Source organism: Myripristis murdjan, chromosome 11, assembly GCF_902150065.1.
Source record: "Myripristis murdjan chromosome 11, fMyrMur1.1, whole genome shotgun sequence".
Lineage (NCBI taxonomy): Eukaryota > Metazoa > Chordata > Actinopteri > Holocentriformes > Holocentridae > Myripristis > Myripristis murdjan.
The window spans coordinates 23922993-23939032 of record NC_043990.1 but is presented as its reverse complement, the minus strand read 5'-3'; the positions used below and the strand labels follow the sequence as shown (position 1 = coordinate 23939032).

General features: G+C 42.8%; 1 protein-coding gene across 1 annotated transcript in view; it reads right to left on the bottom strand.

The window, feature by feature from the left end:
* Nucleotides 1-5584, bottom strand: part of LOC115367629 (growth factor receptor-bound protein 10-like) — a 43514-nt gene extending 37930 nt beyond the window's left edge. The window contains exons 1-2 of the mRNA XM_030063469.1: nucleotides 5426-5584; nucleotides 2400-2507 (exon numbers count right to left, since the gene is read on the bottom strand). Coding sequence (XP_029919329.1) covers nucleotides 2400-2450 — 51 coding nt within the window. The 5' untranslated portion in view covers nucleotides 2451-2507; nucleotides 5426-5584. The remainder of the gene's footprint in view (nucleotides 1-2399; nucleotides 2508-5425) is intronic.
* Between the last annotated feature and the right edge of the window lie 10456 nt (nucleotides 5585-16040).

Genomic DNA, 16040 nt, shown 5'->3' with positions numbered 1-16040 from the left:
TGACGAGAGATGGCGTGTCGTTTTAATGTCACGCTTTTCAACGTCACACTTTGGTTAGCTTTAGCCGCCAAAACTACGTGGTTACGGTTAGAAAAAGGTCACGGTTTGGGTTACAGAAACGTAGTCGTCACAGAAAATGAGCACTGGTCTCACTCCACAGGGGAATCAAACTCCAGTCTCATTTCCATCCCGACCACACCCTTACGTGGACTTTGTCGTTCTTTATACTATCATCTGGACACACCGTTGCTTCACAATGGAAGTCTACAGGGGCTAAATGGTGTTAAGTAACAATGTGAAAAGCAAGACATGCATAGTGATAGCACAAAATGAAACTACTAAGTGGCATGCTATTTATATGCCATTTGGTGATACCAGGCTTTTACTCATAATGTGTGGACACCACGGCTCTATCGATGTATCTATTTTTCTATTTTCAGTCCTGTGGCTTGGGAAAAAGTCCTTCTAGACTGCAAGCAGGACAGGCCTAAGGGACATCAGTGGCTGCACAATATAGCTTAGGCAAATCCCTTCCCCTATCAAGGACACTTGTAACATTAGTAACAGCAGTAAAAACAGTCAACACTCATGTCGACCTTCCCCATTATAACCTTACTGTAAACATCCCATAATAACCTCCCAGGATAAATTTATCCCGGGACATCCCAATCGAGGAGTTTCAGCACGCTTTTACTCTGAGCGCCCAAGGCTTTGCTTCCTCGAAAGCACAAGCACGAGACTGAGCGTGCCCATCGCCGTGGCAACCACTGCTTACAGCCGCCGACCTCTGACCTTGGAGAACATAAACAACAAAGGGCCAGTAGTCCACAGGCCCTGCTGTTATTGTTCAATGCAGGAGAACGGATCACCTTTTCCGTCCTTTCCACCCTTTGGACCGGTTCAAGTCAGAACTTTAGTGAGCCTCTAGTATCTGGGCTGTGGTTTGGTGCTATGCAGTGCATACACACACACACGCACACACACACACGCACACACATATACATGCATGCATCCATACAGGGGAGAGGGAGCAAGAGAGAAAGAAAGGGAGAGTTTGCTGACTGCTTCCTCTGAGACATCTCTGGCTCAGATCCAAAGGTCTCGCTTAGACACACACATACACACACACACACACACACATGCACATACACTTCTCCTGTTGTGAGACAGCTCTGGAAGACTGCCCAGATTCCCAAACATGTCCAGCGTTATGTATAGCGTTATGTAAGTATGCAGAAAAGAGAGCTCATTAGCTCCTTATCTGTACACACTAAACCTACAGTCAGTGCCCACAGAGAGATGCCATGAAGTGTGAGCATGTGTGTGTGTGTGTGTGCGTGTGCTGTGTCATGTCAACCGGCCAGCTTTATATAACGCACACACACACGCATACAGTGCATGGCTGTATCCCACTTCTCCTCTAACTATCAAACTCCTTTTTTTCCTTTCTTTTTCAGGGTTCAGGGTGGAGGAATGTTTTCGATGCGGGTCCAATTCACCATTCAGCGACGTCTTACTGGAGCAAAACCCCGTCCTGAAGCCTAACTCGAACCAATCCAACTTAATGTCAGCTCAACGGGGGCTCAGCAGGCCCAGGGTCAGGGCTGGCAGGCGCTGCATTCTTGTCCCTCCGCTAAGAGGAATAAGGCAGCTGAGTCTTCGTCACTTAGCGCCCCACCAGCCTCTGTCGGGACGTCACACGCCGACAATCCCACACTTTCAGCCCCGTCGCACAAACAAAGCCCAGACCTTATTGTTGTTGTTTGTTTTTGCGCTCTATTTATAGACCCCGGCGATGCCAAATTCTTTAGGTTATTGGTGGGTCGGAGAGGGGAGAATGCGAGCGGAGAAACAAAGGCCTCATTCTGTAGGAGCTGAACAGCGGATTGGAAGTGGGTTTTGTTTTGTGGCGAAGACACCACATTTCACCGAGCGAGGCCAGGAGTCACTCACTGTGGAGCAAGCGGTAACACACACACACACACACCATGCAACACCAAGTGCTGAAAAAAAAGCATTGCAATACTTCTCACCCATTTCAAAAGTAGTATAATTACTTCACTTATACTAATTGATAGCAGTGCCACTGTTGTTTGCCTGTGCTTTGATGCACATTATCACATAAGTGGGGATATTTTTACAGAGAAAGTGAAGTTTTCTGCCCTTCCTTATCTATGGTAGCTCAGTGTGCATGAATGGGAGATGGTATTGGGATATATTTTTGAATATGTCAACTAATATTGACCATCACCCAGGCCTAATAACGAAAGCAGTGACTTACTATTACACTAGTAACTGTAACATTTAAGTCACAGGTTCCTGAGTGAAATGCTAAATCCCTCAACTGAGAAGCACACACACACACACACACACACACACACAACACACAGGGTATTTACCTGGTAGTTGGGGTGGCATAGGAAGTAGTCAGGGCAACCCGCTAAGGCCATGGTGTTCTTTCAATGTTCCCTCTGCGGGGAATCACATCCACTGGTCTCACCAGAGCCCTGCACAGGAAGGAAACAACGCACAAAACAGACTGAGCAAAGGGGACGAAAGAAAAAAAAAAGACAACTCACAGAATAGATGGAACAAATAAGGAAGAGAGAGGAAATTACGGTGACAATACACAGGATAGACTGAGCGGTCCGAGCGAGCGTGGCGCTTGCCTGTGTGAAATACCACACTGCAGTTCTGAGGGAACTGGTATCTAATCTGACATGCCTAAAAAAAATAAATCACTTAAAGCCCTCTCGCTGAACGAGAAAACAAAGGCTGCGTGTGCGAATGAATGTGCATGCACGGATGAACATGTGCACACGCAGTGAATCCAAGGTAAACACAGCCATTGTATAAGACACACACACACAAGTCAGTTCCCAAACAAAGCCTCGGGCTTAAGACTAAATAAGAAACCCTCTCTAAGCTAGCAACACATGACCGCTCACCACCTGCAGACAAATGGGATGGGGGTGGGGGGGGCGGAGAGAGCGAGTCAACATGCTCTGTCAGGGTGCACCCTCTCTGAAGGGACTTAAAATAGGAGTCAGCTCTTTCCACTGCATTGTGCAGCATTATCTGCTTTGAGTGCGCGGGGGGAAGGCCTCCAACACCGTCTTGTATTTTGTGTTCAGTTATAAATTATTTTGACCGCACAACCTTAGAGGACGTACACACAGCTTGATGAATACCCATCCTGAGTCGTAAATTCGCATTTTTCTTGAAAGACGTCAACAAAAACTCTTTGTCAGTGTTCAACAATTCAACAACGCGCTGTTACAACCTCATTCCTGTCAACACATCTTTAGAGTCTGGAATCAAGCCACTGACTCTGGAAGTTTCACAGTTTTGGCTTAAAAAAAAACAAAAAAAAAAAACAATAACAGTCTAAGAAACTAAAGATCCAGATCGCAAATAAAACCAGTCATTCTTTGGCTGAGCTCCTATCTGTCCACCAAAATTTCCTGGAAATTCATTCCGAGGTTTTTGAGATAACAAAAACATGACCTCCTTGCTGGAACACACAGGTGGAGATATCTCACCACATGGTCGCAGGTTTTTCACATTTTTAAGATGCAACGCTGGACTTAATGACTCGCTGAAAGGGTTATTTTTGCAGTGCATACCTCAGGGAGATACGGTGCTACAGCTGATACCACTTCCTATAAAAGGCTCAGCAGACTGAATGTGAACTCGAATAACTTATAAGTGACACAAATCAGCACCATGCACACTGTCGCATTGCCAAAAGATTTACTATAGACATTAGTGGGCTTCTTCTAACAGATACACACACAGACACACACACACACACATGCTGAACTCTCGGTGTTCCTCTCTCACTAAATAGCCCCTCTCACTCTTCAGCACTGTTGGTTTCTCTACACTTTCTCTCTCAGCATGTCTCCATTGTACAGCTCATTATATAACAGATATCAGATGGTTCAAACAATATCTCTCCTCCTCCTCCTCTATTCTCCCTCTCCCCTCATTGTCCCTCCCCCTCTCTTTTCACCCCTCTAATTACCGTTTCCACTGGGGCTCTGCTATCTTTAGGTCCCTCTGATGACTGAGAATGTGTGTGCAAGAGTGTACACTTGTGCCTACATGCAACTGATCATTGCACTTTTTTTTTTTTTTTTACTGCAATGTGGGGTTTTGTATTTTACATGTTCGTGCACAGGCTTCCTTGTGCATTCACACTAATCAAAGAGCTGGCCAAAAGGGCAAGCGGGCCTGATTGTATGTGCAGCTAATAAGCCTGAAAGCAAAGCTGTGCTCTGAGTGCTTGACATTTGCTGACATTTGTGTTTCCGCCTGCAGAGAATGAGAGTAATTCAGCTTTACTGGTCATACAGGGAGATCTTAGAGAATTAAACGGGGCAGGGAGCAACTTAATAATGTCACAAGTGAGAGTGGGAGTGTGTGTTTGTGTGCATGTAACGCACCCATTCCTACACCGTTCCAACTACAAATGGACTGAACTCCTGCCACTGAGGAGTAGGGCAGTGCTGCCTCTAGCAGCATGGCTATCCTCTTAACTAAGACATGCTTGTATTTTCTCATTCAGGGAGAGAAATGTAACACTACAACCTCGCCAGCACTGATGGGATATTGTCCAGTGTGCTTCACCTGATCCATAAACACAGCAGTATAATTCTGCCATTCACATATGTAATGCACTGTAATGTTGCCTGATCCTAAACGGACCTGTAGCCTCCTTTAGACAGCAGGAAGGAAGGAAGTTTAGCAGGGTGCAGAGATTAGTGTGCATTATGTAACAGCTAATGGACCTTTATGACAGACAACCAACACACACAAGTACAAATAGAAGAAGAAGGAAAAAAAAAAAAAAAAAACACATGCGCACTCAAAGTAAAGGCCGGCTCTGCCTGATGCAACCATTCTTGCATAGCCCTGCACCCGAGCAAAAGCAAAGTACAGTTACAGTAGAGAGATGGATGAGACTTTGGAGAGGAGAAGTCAATTGGAGCCCGGCTTGTAGCACTGATGGAGCCTCCAGGAGAAGCTCTTGTGGCGGAGAGCTAGTGGAAATGTCTTAATGCCAAAGTATAAATGCAACAATGAGGTGGTGTTGGGAAAAATAAAAATAAACCACAAATCATGTTTCCGGAAAAGCATTCATTTATGCAACTTAACCGGCTTAAAACACTATCATCATTGAAGTACTCATAAGAAAATTTAGATCACTAAAATCTCCATTTGAAAAGATGCATAAAGTGAGTTTAGGTTGTTTTTATTCCCACCTTTACATCCCTGTCTAGTGCAATGAGTCGCCTCTAAGGCTGCTGATAGACCAACATGACACCAGCCATGTGTTTTCCTACTCAGACATATGGCTTTCCCCATCAAACAAACCATTAAACAAAGCGGGTGTGATGATAAATTAAAGGGCTGGACGCACCTCGGGATATCGGGTCCAGGACGCGCGACGCAGCGGCACCGGTGCTCTTCGACTTGTCCTCGTCTGGATCTCTACACACACTGGCTCCCAAAAAACTCGAGCTGTTGTCCTCACCTTGTCCCCCCGAAGCGGAGTCCGCACACACACACACATACACACACACACTCACTCACACACACACACACACACACACACACATTCGCGCTCACACACATACAAACACACGCGCACACACCGATCTCACGCTGCACTTTTCGACCAGCTGACTTCTCTCTCTCTCTCTCTCTCTCTCTCTCTCTCTCTCTCTCTCTCTCTCTCTCTCTCCACACACACACACACACACACACACGCACACACAAGCACACACACGCACACACACGCTCGCTCGCTCTCGCCGAAGGAAACCTCCCCTGCGACCCGCCCCTCTCCACAGCAGCACACTGCAAAAAATATCCAGCTTTAACAAGTTAAGATGACTTGAAACAAGTGGAAAAAAGAGAACGAGGTCAAATTGTTTGACTGTGCCCTAATGCGGATGTTACAGCAGGCTGATTTTCTGGTTTTCTGCAGATCAGGTGTGGTTTTCTTGTCTCCAGTGGAGCGCCCAGCCTTACTGCGCCTTGTTTCAGCATCCTGTCATTCCCCAAGCAAGTCAAAGTGCACTGGAAATTGACAGACATGGGTGCTCCATCTCCCCGGCTGGCACACAGGATCTCAATGTGTGTCTTTTGAGAAAGCATGAACATTCATTCATGTTTATGTTCATGCAAGGAGGCCGGTGCAGGTGGACACTCTTTGCAGTGTGCTGAAGCCATGAGACCTGACTTTAACCCTTGAGGAGGAGGGAGGCCCCAGCTCAGCCTGCAGTGTCAAAGAAACCATTTGTTGTCACCTAAAAAACACTTAAGTATCATTTTGCTGTCTCGAGGTTTCCATGTGACCTGTGCCTGCATATGACGAGTACAGTTTAGTGTCACACAGGTCAAAGAAGTACAGTAATCCTGTAATACATATGTCAACCTAAGGCCCTATAGAAACACCACAGGAGAGATAAATACTATAATCTCAGTAAAACTACTATTGGGCACTGTACACTCTATATGAAGGAAAATCACAGCATGGAGTGCAATAATCAGGTCTCGACCAGGCCTCTGAGCAGACACACAATAAACACATATTCTACTCTCTTCTATTTGATTACATTATATATAGTGATACAGAATATAATCAAGCATAATATAATATTCACTGGATATTGTTGTGGTTTTTGGGGATATATGGAAAGCCTTGTGCAGTTTATGACTGACTGTCTGCTTTTATTTATTCATTCATTCATTTATTTATTGTAAAATAAATGTATTTTGTAAAATACTTATTTATTCATTTATTTGTTAGTTCATCGGTTTATTAATAAACAAAATTAAAAATTTGTTTTTATTTTTTATGTTATTTTGTTTATTAATGATACTTTTTATTGGATAAGCACTTTTCCAGACACCCAAGGTCACCATACAAGAGAAATTTATGTATCTATCCATCTATTATTTATTTATTTATTTATCCATTCATGCCATTTGCTGTATTTATTGCTCATTTATTTATTTATTGAGCATCACCCAGTACAGGCCATTGTATAAGCGGACAAGCGGTTTGAAAATGAATGAATGAAAAGATGTAAAAGGCTTTCTTAATTTATTTATTAGTTTTTAAAATGACTACACCCATGCATCGGAGATTTGATCTACTCTGGTGAGTCATCTCGTGTGCATGTGATATCATTTATGCCACAGAGCCTTAATATACACATTGAGTCTGACCAGGCAAAAAAAATGTTCGAGGAACAGCAGCTTCGGACTCTGGCTCCACCAATAGCGTGTCCCCTCTGGCCTTGATGCCGTCTGACTTATTTTACAGCCCATAAATTGTTTGCACATTACTGCGTTAGATAATCTTTGACACCTCCTCCCCTTTCAGCTATCCATCAGCCACTCACAGGTTAACCAAACCTTGCAGCTTATCTGCTTTCAGAGCGACGTGGAAACCTGCTCAGTCTGACAGGAGACGAGGTCCGAGGAGGGCCGGGAACATGGATCTGGTAAGCAGAGGTTTAAATATGTTATCTGAACGTGCTGAACCACATAACAACACAGGACTCCGCAGTTCTGGCCGCTCCACTGGTGCTGGTGGCGCTCCGTCCAGCACACGGGCAGGCTGCCCACATGGAGCAGTGTCTCAGGGGCGTGTCCACTGCTGGTCAAAATCCAAACCGTGGGCCCACACAGGAACCTCAGTCCACAGCGTGAGGCTAATACACGCTCCTGATCCACATATAGGTCAAAGGTGCAGGCTATTTCCAAAATCAGGGCTTCTCTAAGGCCTTTGTTTACAAAGACAACATCAGGCGTGTTGGGCACAACGGGGGAAAAAATCACATGGAATGTCAAACCACCTCTCCGTCACTGCAGCAGTGTTTATGCTTTGTTCCAGCGTTTGGCAGACATGTGTAGTGATTAAGGGGCTGGCAGGCAGAGATTTTATCGCTTCAAATTTATTTATATTTCTCAGATTGTATCTGTTATCTGCTGAAACCAGGGCGAGCCACTGTGTTCTCCTGATAAGCTGGCAGATGACACTGTTTTTTTTTTTTTTTTCATCTGTCAAATCCAACCATTTGAACCTTTCTTGTTTCACAGTATTCATAATTAACCCTTAACCTGCCATTAGCCAATCGGAAACAGCAAAGGCCTCACCCTGTCTGATTATCTACCCGCCTTTTTCTTTCTTTCTTTCTTTCCTTTTTTTCAGCAGAGGCCACACCTCTTATCTGTTCCTCAGTCCAGACGGACACAGAGCCCAAAGTGACGGCCCCAAATCTGCTCATTTATACTCTCATGCTTTTATATAAAATTATATCAACAGGCTTGTGTCAGTTTTATTATGTATACAATCACCCTTTGAAACCCAGGAGACTGCAGCAGGGCACCTTCTGAACAAAATTCACTTTATTTGTTTTTATTTTTCATGTTTTCAGTGGAATGTTTTGGAATTTTGGATTTTATCATTTATTTTTGCATTTTTCTGTGTTTTTTTCTTTCTTTTTTAACAAATTATTGGGGTAATATTGTGGTAATTCTCTTCTATGTTCATTTTAAATATACCATGTATTCTATGTCAGGTTTTTTTTTTTTTTTTTTTTTTTTGGCTACTTTTCCACTATTTATTTATTTTTTATTTTTTTATTACAAAATTCCTGTATATTTTGATTTGCCAACTGACCTTTTCCCTGTGTTTTTTTTTTTAAAGAAATCAAGTGAATTTGCTCTGGTTTCAGGGGGTTTAATGTTTGTGAAAGGTGTAAAAAAGATGAGGCAGGACAGCCGACTCATGACAGTGGGTGAACTATTTAGTAAGTGGATGAACCCTATTGATTTGTAGGTGGAATAAAGTGTGGGGGACAAAGGCGGACAGACTGCAGAAGTGACAGATGTGTCCCTCCTTCCCCCTGTGTCCTCTACGCCCCTGCAGCCCTCCACTAAACCGATCGTACAGCTGATTCTAAATGTAACTGGGATTCAGGATGTGGTGAGCCGGTGACAGCTGCAGCCTGGCCTTCAACTTAGCCGTTTCCTAACCACCTGAACTCTTTTATGGTTCATTTCTCTAAGGATGATCTGTTTGAAATGCACATTAGCAAACAGATGCTGAACCACTGCCAGGGCTTCTTTTCACACGGGCATGTCAGCAAGGCCTAATCTGTTGGTGTACTCATGAGCAAGCACCTGTTCTACCCACTCACCAGCAACTGAAATTTATTAACTGCCCCACACACTCACACACACACACTGACAAACTCATTTTATGCCTTGCACAGGAAGAAAGAAGCACATTAGACTGGATCATCTGACACATTCTTAAGGAAACCTAGGGTCCATTGCAGCAATTTCCATCTTACACTATTTCTAGTTTTGAGTCTAAAAAAATGTATTTTTTTTTTTTTTTTTTTATATGTAACATGTTCAAACATGCCTAAGACTCAGTGCAAGCATGGCATGTTAAAGGGATAGGAAACCAAAATATGTAATTTCTCATTAAAATGGTTTGGGTGTGGAATGAATCTGAAGTCAGGGGTCTATCAGTTGATTTCTCCTGAGGCGACTGATCAGTTTAGTAGGACATTACTGGTCTCTCTCACACATAAGAGTGGAGCGATCCAATCAGATCACAGTTTTTATTCCTCCCGTTCATGTTTGATTGACCCTTCAGCTGTACCTGTTGCCCTCCATTAGCCTCAACAAACAGCAACAGTAGCTGCAGCTCCTCAGTATGAATCCACCATTTTGCAGAGGATTTTTTTTTTTTTTTTTTTTTTTACCAATCTGCCATTCTATAGTTAGCAAAGCACTTCAGTCTGACAGATGGAACCAGTGGCGGATACAGAACATGGCTAATGGGTGGGCCTAAAAAATTCTGGATGGGCCTGTTATTTCATTTTGTTTATTTTTTTAGATAGACATGTATAAAATGATATGATGAAAGAAAAAAAAACCTCTCGGTAAACGAGCCGAGAGGTTGTAAACGAGCAGAAAATAAACGTTGGAAAAAGGACATTAAAACATTTATGTAGTTAGTTATTTTTTGGTCTTGAATCTGATAGGGTGGGCAAGCTGTCAATCTGGGTGGGCCTACGCCCATTCAGGCCCACCTGTAGATCCGCCTCAGGATGGAACTACACGTTTTTTGCAAGGGAGCTCTATGAAAATATTTGTTTGCAATGCTGGTGAGATATGCATCTATTTGAGTTTGTTTTGGTAGACAGTTGGTTGGCCTTACCAGAGTCACGGCAGGGGGACTAATGCCCACCCAGCCCTGCTGGAATGTATTACTGCTGTATCACTGCATTTTATTACAGTTATTGACTTTAAGGAACTCTCAAATCTTGGTGGATGATGGATATAGGAGATAAGAAAGTCCACGTTTTTAACTGGGTTTACCATCGCTCTAAGCTGTTTTTTTTGCAGTGCACAAACTCTCATAGAGCCCTCTCTATGGAGCTGAGACTCTCCACCACTTCAAAGCCCAATATCTGCCAGGAAATTTATTGAATTTTGTGCAGAACTAGGTTTGGATTTTCCCTGGGTCTTGTCAGGTCAACAGACTTTAAAGGATAATCCCTGGCCTGGTCTGATGGCTGGCGAGTCCCACTGCTCTATTTGTTTGTATTCACGAGTTAAGTGCATCGGAGTTACGCAATCGACAGCAGAGACAGCCTGATGCCTCCCGCCGAAATGGGTTAGCCGTGCAAACACACGGGCATACACAGTGTTTTGAAAACAGCGGAGAAATGTGGCTGTTACATAAAAATTCCACGGACCCATGTTGGGAAATAGAGATGTGGTGGAATCCAATTCTCCCAAGGCCTTTAGAGTTGAACCTAGATACTTCAGACACACACACAACACACACACAACACGCCACCACCACCACCACCATCAGTATGGGGTAAATTGTCTCCAGTTGTAAACACAGTGTACAGTAGGCCTGCATGGGGTGAATTATGGGCTCAAAAGTGACATCAAAACGCTCGAGTGTGTTTTGATGTGTTGAGGATGGTTCAAATGCCGCAAATGGTTGGGTTCCAAACTCAGTGTGTTGTGACCTTTCTGAGGGCTCCAAAACCTCGGAGGGTTCCACGAAGTAAACAAGACTTTGAGTCTGGCCACATGGAAGTGGGTCACCCCGACATGGTTAGTGTGTGCCTGTGTCCGTGTGCACACACATGTCCCCGGAGCGTGTGCACGAAGCGGCATCGTACGGTGGGTGATTCACTGCGTGCGCCTGTTGGTGGGTGTGTCTGTGTGGATGAAGTGTGTGTGGTTGGGTGGTCTGAGTGCTGTTGTTGACATCCTGCTGTTTGGTATTGATGTTCACCTCCGAGCGGGAGGATTGGGCTTCGCTCAAACATTAATCAGCCAGACAGCATGGGGTTTTGGCGCAGAGACACGGAGGAAATGGGTGAAAGAGCAAAAGGCTGCATGAAGCCTACATGAAATGGGACAGTTACTGCTTTATTTATGCATTCATCATATCATATACAGTGTGCCACATTGGCTGTATTTTTGTATATTTATCCTTTTATTTTAATTTGTTCTTCTAATTGTTTGTATTTGCAAACTTAGCCAATGAAACGAATTAAACTCTATTACTATGAAGTCTTTGCTTCTCAAAATCTGACGCTGTGTGAAATCTAAAACCCCAAAGTGGAAAAAGTGAAGAGGTCTCCATCTCCAGCTGCACTGCCTGTACTCGCTTTCCGGCCGGTTCAAAGCTGTGGTGACACTTGTTGTTTTGGTACTTTCTAACATCATCAGGGCCTTAGTCACTCAGTAATCATGAGAGCTAATTTAGCAACAAAATAATCCTGTTTTTTTCTCTCTCTCCTTTGCCTTGGCATGGCTCTGGGATATAATGAGGCATCCACTTTACAAACCTAAAAATCCTTTAAGAGCTTGGAGCACTGTTGGGATTGACACACACACACACACACACACACACACACACACACACACCTGAAAAGCTTGTACGCACACTGCAAAAAATGTCCATCTTATCAAGTTATTTAGTCTCAAAATCATAAAATCTTTTTTTTTCTTAGAACAAGTGAAAAAGTGATCAACTGGATGGCATATTTCCACTTTATATGAATGCAGTTTCACTTGTTGGAAGACTTTTTTTTTTTTTTTAACAACTATAGGTATTCAAAAACACAGCACAATAGGCATTATCAATTTCATTCCCACTGAGAACTTCACATTATAAGATATAATTTCAAAAATAGATTAATTTACCTTTTTTTGCAGCATATGTGTGTAATGTAATATGTAATGTAATGTAATGTAATGTAATGTGTGTGTTTCTCTCTCTCTCTCTCTCTCTCTCTCTCTCTCTCTCTCTCTGTGTGTGTGTGTGTGTGTGTGTGTGTGTGTGTGTGTGTGTGTGTGTGTGCTCAAAATCTGAACAAGTCTACAATGTGCCTTTGCCCAAACTTCCTTCCAAAGTGGCTTAAAGTGAGTCAGGAGATCAAAGCCGGAGCCGTTGATTAATCCACATAACAGGAGATTTTTCACTAATAACAGAACATTCCTGTCATTCTTCTGGCCGGGTACGTCAGAGCGGCCCAGCCTCCTCAGGCACACCAACACACACACTCCAAACCAGGCCCTTAGAAATGTCACGCAGCAAATCCTGTCACACTTGATGTGGTGGTAAATAAAAACACAACAAAACTGCCTGTGACATCATAATAACAACAATAAACTTTATTTATATAGCATTTAAAAAAAAAAAAAACAAAAAAACAAAGTTACAAAGTCCTTTACAAGACAAAGATGAAAATGGTAGACAGACAGTTATACAGCATTAGAAAGGGAGCATAACAGCAAAAGGTGCTGCATGTAAGGAACAAAGAAGCACCAATATATATATAAAAAAAAAGCAATCACGCTATATTAATCTATGTCTTTTCGTGAAAAACCTCATATAAATTGCACCCCTTTATAATCTGTATACCCTCATTTGTTTTAATTTCTGCCAGGCTGAAAATGTGGGGAATCAAATGACGAGTTCAGATGGACACTCAAAACCAAGCAAAAGCATGGCAGAGCCTTTCTCACAATACAATCAAATGACAAATGCTCAATATTTATGTTTAAATAAATGAACACATTATGTAACTATACTATTATCAAGTCCGTTGCTCGTGTCCAGGACAAGATGATCTCCAAAGGCCCCGGGCAGATCATTTAGGGTCCTCCCTTGACCGAGGGCCCAGGACACCTGACCTTCTTCAGGTCATCGAATTGGTTGTAAATGTGTTCCACCTGGAGACACACTGTTAGTGTATGTCTTGAGAACAAATACAAAACATGGAGAAATTATTTCAATGAGCATTATTATTATTATTATTATTATTTTTAACATTTTAAATTTTCCACACATTTTCAACAATGCTATAATAATATTGAAAATCATGATCATTTCAGTCAAGGTATTTTTTTTTTTCAATATGGTCCCACATAATAAAATAATGTCTTGCCACATAATGACTTGTAAGCAGTACTTCAAGCAAAGGGTTACTCAATTTTCTGTTTGAAACACAGACAATGAATATATAGAGGATGGGACAGTTTTGGATCACATGACACAAAGGCCAATAGCAGGGCTATCTTGGATGGCAGCTTTGAAAAGGGCCAGCTGGCAGCCTAGGTCAGTGAGCTCTATTTATAGTGAGCCTTTAGTTTCGGATAAAGTGACCTAAGCTGAAACCCTGACGTCATGCGTGTCACCGTACAGCAGTGGGCTACCTTTTTAGATAACAGAAGCAGAACCTCAGAGTTCACAATGGACCAACTGGCACACAGTCATTTTAATAATATTTTTTGTGCTATATACGCAACAAGTGAGCTCCTAGACTGTAATATCTGTCTTTTACAATATAACATACAATCAGGTAAATCACCCGGTGGCCTCGCTCAGGTACACTGGCATCGAGCATGTTAAATCTCCAGGAAGAGGAGACCCTGTTTCTCCGAAAAGAAAGTTTTTATAATTTCTTTCTTCAGACCTTCACACCTAGAGGTCTGAATCAAGAATATGACATCAAACATTTTCTCTGAATATGACAAAAGTCAGACAGTTTATTAGGGCTCTCTCTACACAGTGTGTATATATTTTACATTTCTAGATCTTAACATGTACTCTTGCGTAAATGTCAAGCAGGTGTGTCTTATGCCTATGATTATTTATGTTAGTCAAATTTTTGTAGGGGGATTGTCTAATGACAAACTCTCCGTGCAAGGCTGCCTCTTAGGTGATATAGCATTTTTATGAACAGGTCATGCAGATTTTGGTATGTGCGATAGTGAACCTGATGTAATGTTTATATACATAAGATGTATGTTTAATGTGTTTGAAGTACTTTTTCTAATGGTATTTGATTTTTGGATGCTATCTTAGATGGTTAATCGCACCTGCCAGCACGGAGCTTGTCAGCCTCTTAGGATGATGATGTAGAAATATGGGTGTAGTTTCCATTGTTTCACTTCATTCTTTATTTGACCAAGATCCAGTTTGGATCGAAACGTTGCCTCTAATAAAATTAATGGCTTGGAACAGAGTGTGTAGGTGTTATTTTTTTTCTTCGCTGACGGTTTTTTGATGGCCTTGCGCCTACAGTGCGTGATGTGAGTATAGTTGCTTTCTTTCTACAACATAAGATCCAAACATTAGACCTATTTATAAACTTATGTGATATGTTAATGTAATTCATGTCAGCTGGTAATCATTACCATCCATCCAAGATGAACATTCCCTACCTCCTGGCTGGTTTCCAGATGGCTCACTTTGGTAGTAAGGCCAGACTCCAAACTTGAACTCTGCCTTATGTCCATACATAGCAAGCTGGTTAGAAGAGTTTTTGCCTCCCAAAATGGGCGAGGCCTGGGTCATTTCATGTCACTTGGCCTCGGCTCACCACCCGAACTTCCTTCACCCACTTCAAGGCCCAAATCTCTCTCCAACATCGTATCTCCCTCGCAAGAGGCAGCGTGAGGATGCAGTTACACCCGATCAAACAGAGAAATCATTTGTAATGGTATTGCACAGAGCGGGTCTGTGTTTTGTCTCAGTGAGAAGGCCCCCGGCTGTTGCCAGGCAGATGTTCGGGTTGGATTGCTGCGTGGTGGAACGCCACCCTACCATCTGGCTCCGACTCTGTGGGATGCAGGAACACAGCACTGAGAGAGCAAGGAACATGACTCCCCTTTCTATGGCAATAGCATGATAGAGGAATGCTTTTCCTGCACCTGCAAGTCTTTTCTTTTAGTCCACCAAAAGGAAAAAAAAAGAGTTGAGCAATAATCATTTGAGGAATTTAATTTTGCCCGGGCTAAATCACTTGGAATGTTTACATTGCGTCTCAGTCCCGGCGCAAGGATTTTCATTACAAGCAGGGCAAATGAATCTTGAGTGTTGGCATGAGGAATGATCAGACATGTCACCTGAAACAGAAATACAATAACAAACAATACCAGAAGTGGGGAGTGATAATAAGATTGTGAGGGTGATATACGAAAGCTCAAAGGCTGTCTTTCAGTGCATCATAAAGAGGTCACATTCTCAGACAGTGAATCTGGATCGAGACCTAAATTGCAATCATGCCTTGAGCGTCTTGAGTTCATCAGTGCTAATTCAGCTCTGAGAGTGTAAAAAATCAACAGTGTGCCAGTATTTACATGAGCCCACACCATGAGAGTTCATTTGTTGGATAGTTTTAAAAATGCGCTCTAGAACCACAAGTCAAGAAACAATCAACACATCAACTCCAAATAATCATATCTGAAAACAGCGATGCGCAATTTGCTGTGCATCTGGAGATGCACACCCGTCAAACTCTCAGCTGTGGAACAGATTAAAGTATTCTTAAGTTATGCTGAGATTTTCCCCTGTGCACCAGGCAGGCAGGCAGCTCCCTCCCATCCCCTGTCTCGCTCTTTAAGTATCAGCTATCTCCTGCCAAAAGACTGACTGGATATTAATAGCAACACTCCCCGAATCCAAA